We start from the raw sequence: 14,152 nt of genomic DNA on the forward strand, positions 1-14,152 counted from the left end.
TCTTTCCTCTTTACCTTTCTTATTGTTTTTGTTGTTGTTGTTGTTGTTTGCTTCCTTTTTTTTTTTTTGCATGAAACACTGAGATGAAAGTATTATCTTATTTGTACATTTTTCCTGATTCCTTCTCTGTCTTCACATGTGCACTATAAACACTGTGTTATTATTGTGCATTTTCACCAGAAAGTGCATTCTTAGCAGGTAGGGACTGTCTTGTTTAGCTATGGTGCCAACACAGAGCTTGGTACTCAATAGTGTTCAGTAGTTTGTGACAAATAACTGATAGCTGCTGGTTTATAGAATGAGTGGAAATCTATGATATGTTGCTTTCAGAGGGAACACATGCAAAGGCATGAAGGTGTGTTTGGGGAACAGCAGGTGTCTCACTTTTGTGGAATCCTAAAGTATGGTTTGACCTGCTGCCGAAATAGAGGTGAGAGAGTGCCTTATGTGCCTTTCCAAGATGCTATAGAGAATAGAGAACCATTGATGGCTTTAAGCAAGTGAGTGACATAGTCTGGGGGTTATCAGATTTGAATTTGAAGAGGTAGCTCTTAGAGGATGAGATGTGATTGTTGAGGAGATTAGAGGTATGCCATTCTAGTGCAGTCATTCCAGAGAGATGATAGGGGCCTCAGCTAAGGCTGTGAGAGTAGCATTGGGAAAGAGGACTAGAAAAGAAAGATGAAAGCTTTTCCCAGGATGATCTATTGGTTGTGAAGGCACCATTCACTGAGATTAGGACTAGGTTTGGGGCTGATAAGAAATATCTATTCAGTTTTATACTGTCACTTTGGAGATCTCAACATTCTAGCTGTTTTGACAGGCCTCTTCATTTCTAGAAGACTCTTTGATTCCAAACAGGTGCTTATTTATAGTGAACAGAATTCAGGACAGGAGTCACACACCTTTCTATTTATTAAACCCCATCACTCTAGGAAAGAATCAGTTGGCTTCATCAATTATGTTTTAGTAGCAACATGAGACTTGGTATTTGTTCATGCATTCCAGTTAGTAGGAATATGGCCCTCATGGGGGAACTTATTTTCTAGGAGAGGAAACCAACTTAAAGCATCAATAAGTATAAATAAGTGGTTACTGTGCTAGTTTGAAAATACAGCATACTTTTTTTTCCTTTGGATTGAGCATAAATTGGAAGTGAGTCAGATTTATGCATCCTACAGTCATTTTGTTATCACTTTCCTGATGAAGCTTTGCTAAAAATTTGTTTAAATACTCACCAAACACTTGCTGTGGAAACTTCTGATCTCTGTGATAATCAGAATGTTACATATTTGAAAATGACATTTATCCTACCTATGGATGAGTAGTTACTCAAAACTCCAGCCACTTCCACAAATAGTTCTTTGAAAACAAGTAAGAAAGAGAATTATAAAATTAATACAGTTGAGCATCGAGGGCACTTGGGTGGCTCAGTCAGTTAACCGTCCAACTCTTGATTTCGCCTCAGGTTATGATCTCACAGTTCCTGAGTTCTCTAGCCCTGTGTTGTGCAGAGCCTGTTTGGGATTCTTTCTCTACTTCTCTCTTTGCCCCTCCCCAGCTCACACATTCACTCTCTCATGCACATGCTCTCTCTCAAAATAAATACATAAGCATTAAAGAAATATAGCTGAGCATCAGTGCTGTCAAAATCAGATTTGATTTTTAAAAATTTGGTCATTTCAGCTGTAATTTAGAGCAACCCCTCCTCTTTGATCTCATTTTTAAAGAAATTATTTTAAAAATATCAGTGGGGGGTGCAATTTCATAATCACTACGTTTTAATTATTCAACCTGTAGATTTCTGTTTGCTTTTCTTCTGTCCCTGTCTTCTAGCCCAGGGGACATCTCCTCTTTATTAAGCTAGTGGCTTTTCATTTCGTTGTCACCAAAGCAATGGTTTATGTAAAAAAGTTCAAAAAGGTAGTTTTTAGGACTTAGTTTTTTGAAATGCTAAAACTCAGGTTCCTGGGACATCAAAGCTTTGATTTTAAAAGTTGGAAATTTTTAAGTTAAAAAGCAAGCTACTTTTTTGTTGAATTTTCCCTTCCCATAATTGATGGGGAAAGAGATGTACTTCCTGTGAGAGGAAAAAAACTTAATGTATTAAATACTATATCTTCCAACAACTTTTATTTTCATGCTTTTGCAATATATTAAATATCTGTTTTTTCATCTTAGTAAAGATATATTATTTTATGTTTTTATACACCAAAGAGAAGACCCAGATAGGAAAATCACCCAAGTTTAATAAACTTTTAATTAATAAGCAATCAATTAACTTGTTAAGAGCCTCTGACATTTCTATATGGGTAAGAAAGTAGTTAGTGTCACTGTGGTTCAGATGCCACAGCGAGTAAGAGCTTTTAGGGATACTGTATAAAGTGGGGTGTGTGTGTGTGTGTGTGTGTGTGTGTGTGTGTGTGTGTGTGTATTCCTCACAACTCTTGGACTAGAGTTATATAACACTCATCCCCTGTGAAAACTTTGATTCAAAAGAGGAAATTTTAATACATCCTCTTTAAAAAAAGTATAGTATTTATCTTGATTGTTAGAAAAGTATTGCGAATATATAACAAATAAGCAGTGAACATTTAAAAAAAATTACATTCTAAGTTTCACACACAACAAATTATGCCATTTATACTGGCATTTGTTATGGGTTTTTGGTTTTGATTGTTTTTGTTATTTTCCCATTCAGGGAATTTATCAACAGCCTTAGACTGTACAGGACGTTCTATGGAGGCCTGGCTGATGAGCTCTGCGTTAATGAATTAGCTGCTGCCGATGGACTACCATGCTGGGACGGGGAGCATATAGTAAAAAGGTATTTGATATGCAATGGTTGTGAAAGCATAATGGCCTCTTTCATCCTTGCTTTCTTTTCCCAGGTCTTGAATGGACTACTTCAGTTTTAACGTTGCCACAGAGGTTAGAGTATACGACAGTTTTATCTCTTTAGTTTGTTAGAAATAAATTTGATCCTTTTTGATGTTTAAAATGTGATAGCATTCTCTGGTGTTTGACCATTCTTTCTTCCTTTCTGCTTTACTTGGGCTTACCAACAATGAAGTATTATTTACCTTCTATCCAATATGTCTTGTTTGTCAAGTATCCTATTTTTTTTCATTTAATTTTATTAGTTTTACAAAGTGAAGAAATTCAGTAAAATGTGAATGCCTACACAAAGATTCATTGAAACATGAATTTAATGTATTAAATACTATACCTCAGCAACATTAATATGTCCATCCTACAAGTGTCTCGTGTGTGTGTGTGTGTGTGTGTGTGTGTGTGTGTGTGTGTGTGTGTGTAAGAATGGGGTACTTCCATATGTGTCTGTTGGAGGCACTGTTTATTTGTGTGTTGTCAGGGTGGGGGAAACTCAGGGGGGAAATTTTTTTTGCCTTTTTTTTCACATTGTCTAGAATTTCTTTGACATTTTATTTTCCTTTGCCTCCTATAAATGACTGTACTCTGAAGTAATCTCCCGGGCTTAAAAAAGAAAAAGAAAAATCTCCCTTCTTAGTATATAGCAGTAGTCAGTATAACTGGCTGGGAATTGGTCCTTTGATTTTCCAGCCCTGGTGATTGTTTTAGAAACTAGGCTTGGGTTGCATTTGGAATTGAATGTTTTAGTGTATTTTATTTTCAACAATCTGCAAAAAGAAAGATAGGGTGTTACGCTTTGTGATTTACAAACATGCCTACTCCACATGAAAATAGGTGGTTTAGTTACCACAAGAGTGGTAAGTTCATTTAAAATATTATTAGCGGGGCACCTGGGTGGCTCAGCCAGTTAAGTGTCTGACTTTGGCTCAGGTCATGATCTCACGATTTGTGAGTCTGAGCCCTGTCGGTCTCTGTGCTGACCCTGCGGAGACTGCTTGGGATTCTGTCTCTCTCCCTCTTTCTCTGCCCCTCCCCAACTTGCACTGTTTTTCCCGCTCAAAATAAATAAATAACCTTAAAAATTTTTTTAATTTAAAATATTATTAGCAAATTAAGCTTAACCATAACACGTACATACTGTAATTAAATAAATTTAAATAATGGAAACTGTTTACATATTTCTGTGTGATCATATTTATTATAACGCTTGTATTCCTTATACATTAAATGATTATTTTATAGTTTATATCTGAATATCTCATAGAGATTCTTAGATTGCACAGAAAAAAAATTATTGAAGGGAGGAATGTAATTTAGCCAATTGTTTTTGGGGGTATAATTAAATTTGAATAAAGTACTTGACATGGATAGTGTTCTTTCTTTAATTATGTTCTTTGGATGTTAGAATGTATTTTTTTTAATTTTATATTTTATTTTTTAAAATTTACATCCAAATTAGTTAGCATATAGTGAAACAATGATTTCAGGAGTAGATGCCTTAATTCCCCTTACCCATTTAGCCCATCCCCCCTCCCACAACCCCTCTAGCAACCCTCAGTTTGTTCTCCATATTTATGAGTCTCTTCTGTTTTGTCTCCCTCCCTGTTTTTATATTATTTTTACTTCCCTTCCCTTATGTTCATCTGTTTTGTCTCTTAAAGTCCTCATATGAGGAAGTCATATGATTTTTGTATTTCTCTGACTAATTTCACTTAGCATAATACCCTCCAGTTCCATCCACGTAGTTGCATATGGCAAGATTTCATTCTTTTTGATTGCTGAGTAATACTCCATTGTGTATATATATATATGTTTATATATATATGTGTGTGTATGTGTGTATGTGTATATATATATACACACACACACATACACACACCACATCCTCTTTATCCATTCATCCATCGATGGACATTTGGGCTCCTTCCATACTTTGGCTATTGTTGATAGTGCTGCTATAAACATGGGGGTGCATGTGTCCCTTTGAAACAGCACACCTGTATCCCTTGGATAAATGCCTAGTAGTGCAATTGCTGGGTCATAGGGTAGTTCTATTTTTAGTTTTTTGAGGAATCTCCGTACTGTTTTCCAGAGTGGCTGCTCCAGGTTGCATTCCCACCAACAATGCAAAAGAGCTCCCCTTTCTCTGCATCCTCGCCAACATCTGTTTTTGCCTGAGTTGTAAATGTTAGCCATTCTGACAGGTGTGAGGTGGTATCTCATTGTGGTTTTGATTTCTATTTCCCTGATGATGAGTGATGTGGAATTGAGAATATATTTTTTTTTCTTGAGAATATATTTTTTAAAATTTGTATTTCTTGCCTTTACTGAGAGCACTTACAGTATGTAGAACTTTGAGTTCTTACAGTCTTCATGCCAGTGAAAGTTCTATCACTTAGGTCTAGTAATTAAATTATACTTTGACTTGTGCTATCTCTTTTTACCTTGTGCAAACTGGAAGGGAGGTTTTTTGTGTGTATTAACAATTTTTCTACAAAGAGTAATGAGAATCCCATGGGGATTAATGAAAGATTTAGTATATTATATAAGTATATATAATATATTACATTACATTATATCATGTCATTCTAGAGCCCCAAGAACCTTAGTTTCAGTTTGTTCCACTCTTCTCCACTATTTGGGCTGGGGTTTGTATAATAAGAAATACTGTTGGGGAAATCAGTGATTTGGAAAAACTTTTTAGAGGGATAGTATTTTCAACTCAAAGAATGTATTTTCTTCTATATTGTATATTTCTTAAGACTTCATTCATGGCTTAAGAATTTTTAAAAAAGCTCATATTTAGCAAGAATTCTCTATAGAAAGTGTCTACATTTCTGATAAAGGAAGTGATTCTCATTACTCTCATTTGTTTCCAGCTCATTCTCCCCTTCCCTGCATCACCCAGCCTCTTGTCTGTCAGCTACTTCCAAGTGCACTGTTCCACATCACTCTCCTGAGAACAGCTTGCACTTTGCTTTAATCTTTTCTCAAACACCCCTTCTACCTCATGACCATAACTGCCATTTTCTTCTCCTTGAGAATATTTCCTCTGGTCCATCCCAATCTCATAGGTCCCCAATCTACTTCCACTCCTCTTGGCTCCCCTGGCATCAGGCAAGCCTCCCACACTGGCTCTCTACCACCATCTCCAGGCTGCTTCCAAATATTCTTAAGCCCTGATTATTTTCTAGCAGACAAGGTTTTATAAGCATTATCTCATTTAATTCTCCTAAAACTTTACTCCTTAGTGCTCCAAAATAAGCTGACTGGGTGGCATCTCTTTTCTGTTTGATTTTGAGAAAACTCTCATGCGTATTTGAATTTTTTAAAAAAATATATATCATTTAAATTATATTTTTATTTGTGGCTCAGCCAATTCTTGATATAAATATTCAACAGGATTATTTTGTCTTCAATACAAAGTCAATGCTAAAATCTAGTATCTTCGTATCTAGTTGACTAATTATGATAACTTCACCATGGAATACTATGTGTTAGTCAAGAATTATGCATATTTATATCTGCTAATGTGGAATGATTTCAAAAAATTATTAAATTAAGGTAGTTAAAACTAGGATATAACATATTTTAGCAGAAGATCTGAATAAAAAATAGCAATATTGGTTCTGCATTGAATATTTCTGGACAGTTACATGAAATATACTTAAAAAGTACTCAGGAGCTTTTATTTTTTATTTGCCTTGTATTTATTTATGTTTAATGAGAAAAGATGTTATAGTGATGTTAGAATTATAGGCTGTTATTGTTTTCTCTTTTTATAATTATTTTTTAAAGTGAAAGTGCTATTTTTACATTCAATTTCTAACTAATTTGGCTTTTCGTAGTAATTTTGTGATACAGTTTTGTCAAAGCATTAATGGCTATGGCTAAATACTGAACTAGTGAATTTATCTAAAAAGTCTTCAGTATAAAGTTAAATCCTGATGAATGTTGCAATCTTGAATTATTAGGTACTTTCTCCTTAAGACAAAAGGAAGTATAATAGTGATCACCGTGTGAAAACACTAAGATCCTCAAATAAAATACTCATTTTGGAGATGTGCACTTGATGGAGATAAATAATGCCATTGAATTTTGAAGAAATGAATTATCAAGTAAATGTATACTGCATTTAGGGATGATAGCGTTTTTTTTCTTTTTTATGGTGGATTATAAAATTCATCAGATTCATTCTAGAGAAATTATGCCAAACACATCAATAGGATAAATTGGTGGCCAAGACTGAGTCTATCATTCATTATAAGAGCAAAGTGACTATTTTGGCAAGACTTCTTCTCCTGAAGGCATTTTTTAGGAGATGATTGATAAGATTATTTATGTGCACAGACGTGCTGTCTCAAAAAATAGGAGAGCCATACTGATTGTTTCAATATTATGACAGTCCTATAAAATGGAGCGAAATCAGGTTTGCGCTCATCAAAAGAAGTGGAATCCTTTGTGACTATAGATGGAAATATCTCAGCTATCTGTAGGATACGAGGAGTGTTTAATTTGTGAAGCAAAATCTATTTTAATTCAAATGATTTTAAGGACTGCATGGACACCATACACTACACTGCAATAGTGAGGTCAACAGCTCGCAGAATTTCTGGTTTAAGATGAAAATATGTTGCTGAATTCCATTCAGTCTCTATCTCTTGAAGTCCCTCTTATCTCCCCCTCCTGTCTCTTTATCATGAAACAAAATTGTTCTCTGAAAGGCGCGTCAGTCCTTCTGTTCTCAGAGCTCTGTTCTCAGTTCTGTGTGATTACAAATTGATTGTTTGATGGTTTGCACTACTCTTTCGGGGTATTGAAGTGCATGTGACAGCTACTTAATTACCAGGGCTCCCTTTTCCCTTCTGATTAATAGAAGGATAATTCAGTTATTCTCCCTCAGTCTCTAGGAATTTATGACCTGTACAACAACTCTCAAACTAGCCAGGAGCTGTGAGGTATCCTAGAAAAATGAATAATGCACATGATTTCTACTTCATCTTGAATTATTGTTTCTTAATGCTTCTTTCCTAATTCAGTGTTTTCCTTTCAAACTCTCATTATAAGGTGGCCCTTCTGAACATAATATAATTGAATTTTTAAAAATCAGATAAAAATATAAAACCTTGGAAGTCTCTGAGACTTTATACTTATCCATTATCAGATTCCCAGACAATAGCATATTTCCTTATATTTATTTATTATATTTATGTGTATATATACATATATATATACACATGTATATATCTAAATGTATCTGTGTATTTATTTTATGATACAAAGCTGCTAGCTGATCCCTGTTTGCACCTCTTTGATTCATACATTTCTTTAAAAAAGTAAAAAATTTTTTAATTGCGTGTGAATATAATATTTTTTAACTTCAATTTTTTCCCTTACATTATCTATCTGAAAAGCTACTTTATCTTCGATCTTCCTTCTTCTTCCTGACCTTGCTGCATTCAACTATATTTTATTTATTTATTTGTTTGTTTACTTATTTATTTATCTATTTATTTATTTAAACACCTGGCCTAATTTCCAAATGTTATGGACAACAAAGCAGTCAGGTCTCTGGATTGTTCTGATTTTCATTAATGTAACAACTAGTTGCTTTTCCTGGGTGGCTTATGCAAAGGCAGTATGTTCTTCCTGACTTAAACAATCTGTTTAGTAGTTCTTTTTTTCCCCTTGCAATTTCTGTCTATTCAGTAAGGTTTCTAGTATTGTTGAAGTATAGCTTCATGATGATCATCATTGTTATCATACCTATGGCCCATCTAATTTGCTTCAGAGTTTTAAGATGATGTGATTAGAAGATGTCCCCACTCCTACCCCACCATGGCAATCTGCTGTGGGCCCTGAATTTCCCACTATTAATGGAATGATCTTCAACTAAATCATTTTCTCCATGCAACTGTACATACAACTTTGCCAAACTCCCACTTTTATCTTGAGTCCTCATGGAATGAATCCCCTCACTTATGTTTTGTTGTAACCTCTAACTCCCCCATGACACCTATATTTTTTGCATTTACATGTCATATATCTTTTTTCTTCTTATCTACTGCAGTGTCTTTTATTATAGAACTCTGTGTTACCTGACAGGTTAAGAATGTTTAATATCATTGAACACCTATCAGTAATATTTTTAAAGACAAGAGGACTCTGAGGAATAAGTTTTGTAAGTGTTACCGAGAACTAAGCAATTTGGAGATTTGGGAGGTGGCTTGGTGATAACCCTTTGGTGGGTAATACATGGGTGGAAAATGAAACTGAGTGCTGAAAGATGAGAATAAAGATGAATCATAAGAATTTCTTCCTATGGCTGACTCTGCATGCTGGTTTGTTTTCTGACTTACTCTTAAAATCACGCATGTCTCATGGTGTGCACTTCCATAGATATTTTTGGGAACTCAGACTCTAAAGAACTCTAAGAAGCTCAAGTGTTCTGGGTTAGAGATGTGATTGTCTTTATCACAGATGAGGCATCTGGGTATGAAGTGGATAAAAGTGCCTGAGGTCAAAAGCCTGAGTTTACAATCCTCAGTGAGGGATGAACTGAAACACTTCTGTTCTTTTGTGAGAGAAATAAAAATAAAGTATGGTCGTAGATACCTTTTAAGGGACTGTCAAATCAATCGCATAGTGTATGTCCAGGAGGACGAATACAGGTGTGTGTATTGGGTTCAGAATAAACAAGTATGTGTTGGGTTCAGAATAAACCTAGACTTTGCAGAGTTCTTGGTGGTGTACTGTCTTTTTCTGCCTTACTCTAGTTTGTCTGCTTGGCAAATAAATTGTATGTAAATGGTGCCTGAAGTAGTTTGGAAAATGACATAGAGTGGCAAGGGGATACACTTTTTATCTACTTTGTTCCAAGTCTTCACATTCCTAACTAGTGTTAAAACCTAGGAAGATACCCATTTGTTGCAGGCCAATATACATATTTTGGTCTTTTCTAAAAATGCTACAACAGTTGGGTAATAATTGCACATTATCCCATCTTCTGAACTGAGATGTTTCTTCTGAATCCCTCTTCACTGGCTTACTACCTTAGCAGTCAGTTGTCTCCTGTTAAGTGTGTAATCATTACATTCAGGTAGTTGGATTCAGGTGAGAGTGGGAACTACTTCTTTAAACCTACTCACAAGGCTACTTTCTATCTTGGTAATAGGATGACACCCTGGCCAATTGTCAGAACCCTTTGGTCACTCTCTGTGTGTAAAGGACGTTATATTGTCATTAGTCCCATCACTAGTGTAAATTTAGTAATTAAATTCAGTCCCATAAAAAGTCTAAATTCTGCAAGGAAAAGGTCTAGTCCAACTTCGTAGTCAAAACTCAGGTGGTCATTTCTCCCCATTCCCCGGTTGCATACCAAATCAGTCTAGGGGGGGCCCCAAGCGAGGAGTGAACAACCTCAGGTCCATGTGCCAACCATGTGTTCTCATCCTCCAGCCACTGTTTTGACTCTGGCTTAGCAGATATTAGGAATTGATATTCTAGGCCTTTGTGTGCTCAAGGCTCATTTCTCCCTCTGATGGTAAACCTCTGGTTTCTTTCTGTTGAGATCTACTGGGGTCTTTTTCTACAACATGGACTGCTGTAGACCATAGAAACTTTGCTTCTCTCTCTGGCCTATACCCAGTGTAACTGCCTCTCTTTCCTCTGCTGCTACGCCAGGAACTTCCTCCACAAGCACAGGCTGCCATTCATAAACATAGGGATCTATTACCAGTCCTTTCAATCTTGCGAACTTAAGGGTGTCTAAAGCCTTTCTCACTTAGGGTGAATGAATGGTGGAATGCCACAGCCAACCCACAAGTTTCTTCAAAGAAATTCTCTTCTTCTGCCTCTTCAGCATCATTTTTTTATGCAATTAAGGTGAATATGACCATGAAGAACTGAAAACGGTTTTTAGTCATGTGCTTTTTGTATCTGGCACCTGAGTTTCGAATCCCATCTATTGTTTGTTCTTAGCTGAAATGGAAACATCAAGAGGGCTGTTTTAGCATCCCTTTACATGCTTTTGGAAGTGGTATGTAGGAGAGAGAAAACTAGATTCCATGTTCAAGATACTGCAATAGCCCTTGAATGATATGCAAAAGTAAGGCATTGTCGTCACCTCTGAGGGACTTAGAAACTGAAAACAAGTAGAGAGGGATGCCTGGGTGGCATCTGACTTCAGCTCAGGTCATGATCTCACAATCTGTGGGTTCAAGCTCTGTGCTGACAGTTCGGAACCTGGGGCCTGCTGCAGATTCTGTCTCTCTCTCTCTCTCTCTCTCTCTCTCTCTCTGCCCCTTCTCTGTTTACACTCTGTCTCTTTCTCTCTCAAAAAAAAATTAAAATAAAAAAAATTAAAAACAAAAACAAGTAAAGAAATGTTCATGATATGTACACAGGCTTTTAACTTCAGGCACTTATCCACTTCCAACCAAAACAGGTGCTGTGAAGTAAGAGCGACGAAAAAATCCCACAGACTTTCAAATAAATGGTTGAATATCAAATAAGGGGTTCAAAAAGTATTTAATAAAAGAGGTAATATGTGATATGTGTCTTCATTCATTCATTTTCCCCAGTTCATTCACTTAAAATAATTTCTCTTGGGGCATCTGGGTGGCTTAGTTGGTTGGGTGTCCGACTTCGGCTTAGGTCATGATCTCACTGTTCATGGCAGTGTTCCCTCTGTGCTGACAGCTCAGAGCCTGGAGCCTGCTTCAGAGTCTGTGTCTCCTTCTTGTCTTTGCCCCTTTCCAGGTCTCTCTCTCTCAAAAGTAAATAAACATTAAAAAAATTTTAAATAACTTCTCTAAAATATTTATGGATGAGATTAGATGGTGTCTGGGATTTGCTTATAAAATAATTCAGTGACTAGAGGGAAGAGGGTCATACTGTATGTAAAACAAGTGTTTCTGTGTGTGGATAATCATTGAAGCTGTTTTTTGGGTACAGGGCTGCTTATTTTCTGTATTTGTGTATGTTCAAAAGTTCTATAATAAAACATAGAAGTACAAAAATGATAAGGCATAAAAAATTACACGTAAGCAGCTACTCTGTCACATTGTTCTAGATACTGGGGATACAGTGACGGACAAGACAGACATGAGCCATCTCTCATTAGATTAGGATATAGAGGAGATGAACACAGAACAAATAATTACATGTGTGAGAAGAGTCTGCAAAATCTTTAAGGTTGGGTGGAATTTTAATCAGCAGACTTGGAAGCAAGAAAGATTGGGAGCAAATGTAGTCTTGAAATAAATGCTTCAAGTTTGGTGGCCTACTAATTGCATTATTTCTGTTTGTGTATAACCTTTCAGATTATCTTTTCTCCTTCTCAACATTGTCTTTCATTTGAACTTCATGGCTGTGTCCTATTTAGTATTAACCTTTCCTTTGTTCATTATACCAGCCATTCATTCAGAAAGTTCTTAAAGCCCAGAGATTACAAATGTTAGGCTCAAGAACCAGGCTACCAAGGTTCCTAATAAAGATTAGGCACTTATTAGTAATGTGAATTCAGGAACCTTCATTAACCACTAAGTGTATCAGTTATCTTTAAAACATGGCTGCCAATAATATCTGTCTCATATTTGATAATTAAATGTTATTCACAGAAATAATTTAGAGTAGTAGCAATCATATAATTAACATCACACAACTGTTAAATCTTCTTATTATTAAACAGTGTATACTTATTGACTTCAGTAGAAATGAAATTCTACTGAACTTCTCCTTTGGATGAGTTTTATCATGGAACAGAAGACTTTCATTTGGAAAATAAAGATATGTGTGGAGGTTAGTGTATGAGTGAATAAAAATTAATATTAGGGATTTTGGTCTGGGAATAGGAGATAGTCCCTTATTAATATTTTAATCATATTATTTGATATTTTAGATAATAATTTCATTAAGGTTGTAAGGAAAATAGACCTTAATAGGCAGTTTATCAACTACCCTAACTGTAGAGAATTTTTGTCTGACTTGTACCCATGCAACGTTTCAGTTTTCTTAAGGGATCACTAAAAGTTAAGATACAAAGAAAAAGCACTATGAAGATAAAATAAAAATATTTTACTCTTAAGCTGTAGTTTGGGAATATTCAGTCACTGGCTGTAGCATCTTAGGGTTGCTCGTAACGAACTACCAGTTGACTGGAAACAAAGCTCTGAAGCCACACTAAATTTCAGTACATCACACACCAGATTGTTTTGGTGACGTGACAATTTTAAGGCTGCTACACTTACAGTCATCACTCTCCATCCACTGAGTTCCCAAAGGAAATACATATTGTGAACAGAATCCCTCGAACAAAATGAGATTGAACATCAGCCATCGCCATGTCTCTAACTACTCAGGTTCTCGCCAGACCTCCACAGTACACATAAACTGTTTTTAACTTGCTACTTGTTTCCATCAGGGATTGTGTGTAGAGGAAGATTAAAAAAATAAAATAAAAAAGATAGCAAGATAAAAGTTTACTGAAGTGGAAACCTAAAGGACCTTTCCCCATCTGTTTGGCACAGAAGTTGTTATCTCTTTGGGGTTACGGATTTCATCACAGTTCCATAGACTTGTGACTTCCAGATTGTGTTATTGCAAAACAGTGGCAATCTGAAAGGCCTCCAGGATGCCTATTCCTACATTAGCCAGAACAGTTCCTTAGTTATCCTTCATTTTCATATTGAGCTTACAGGTGAAAAACGATTCCCTCTTCAGTAAAATAGGCATAAGTTTGCTAAACTACAAAGAGGGAACATAGTTTTTCTTAGTCTAGTCCTATTTCTACAACATAGCATATAAATTCATCAGTGAATGATTTATTATATTTTAAAATAAAACGCCAGAGGAGAGATGAAAGAGACCAGTCACTTATTCTTAATACTTTCTTTTTCAAATAGACTCCAGGATAGTCTCATAAATTTTATTAGGGCATCTCATCAGTTATCAGAACATTTTATTGCCCAGCCAACAAAATCCTTATTTTCTGATGCATTCTTCAAGACAAATATATAAGTTTTGTTAGATATTATTGAAATGGGTTTCCAAAATCTAATTTGAACTTACTTACACCTTAATGAATGTAACATTTGAAGAATATTGACCTTTATATTTTGACTTGCCTGAATATTTATTTCATTGTTCTGAAGATTTCTTTTTCTCATAACTATACTGAAATGAGCAAATGTTTTAATATTTTTGTTGTTGTTTAGTTCTCCTAGGGAAATAGATGAATGCAAATTTTTGAGTGTTTGTA

At 35.6% G+C, this 14,152-nt stretch overlaps 1 protein-coding gene across 5 annotated transcripts in view; it reads left to right on the forward strand.

Annotated features, from left to right (window-relative positions):
- The window catches only part of GPC5 (glypican 5), a 1,421,162-nt gene that overhangs the window by 334,538 nt on the left and 1,072,472 nt on the right, over positions 1-14,152 (forward strand). For all 5 annotated transcript variants that reach the window (XM_011281029.4, XM_045055062.1, XM_045055074.1 and 2 more), the window contains exon 5: positions 2,702-2,827. In XM_011281029.4, coding sequence (XP_011279331.2) covers positions 2,702-2,827 — 126 coding nt within the window. The remainder of the gene's footprint in view (positions 1-2,701; positions 2,828-14,152) is intronic.

Source organism: Felis catus, chromosome A1 (genome assembly GCF_018350175.1).
Source record: "Felis catus isolate Fca126 chromosome A1, F.catus_Fca126_mat1.0, whole genome shotgun sequence".
NCBI classification, from domain to species: Eukaryota; Metazoa; Chordata; class Mammalia; order Carnivora; family Felidae; genus Felis; species Felis catus.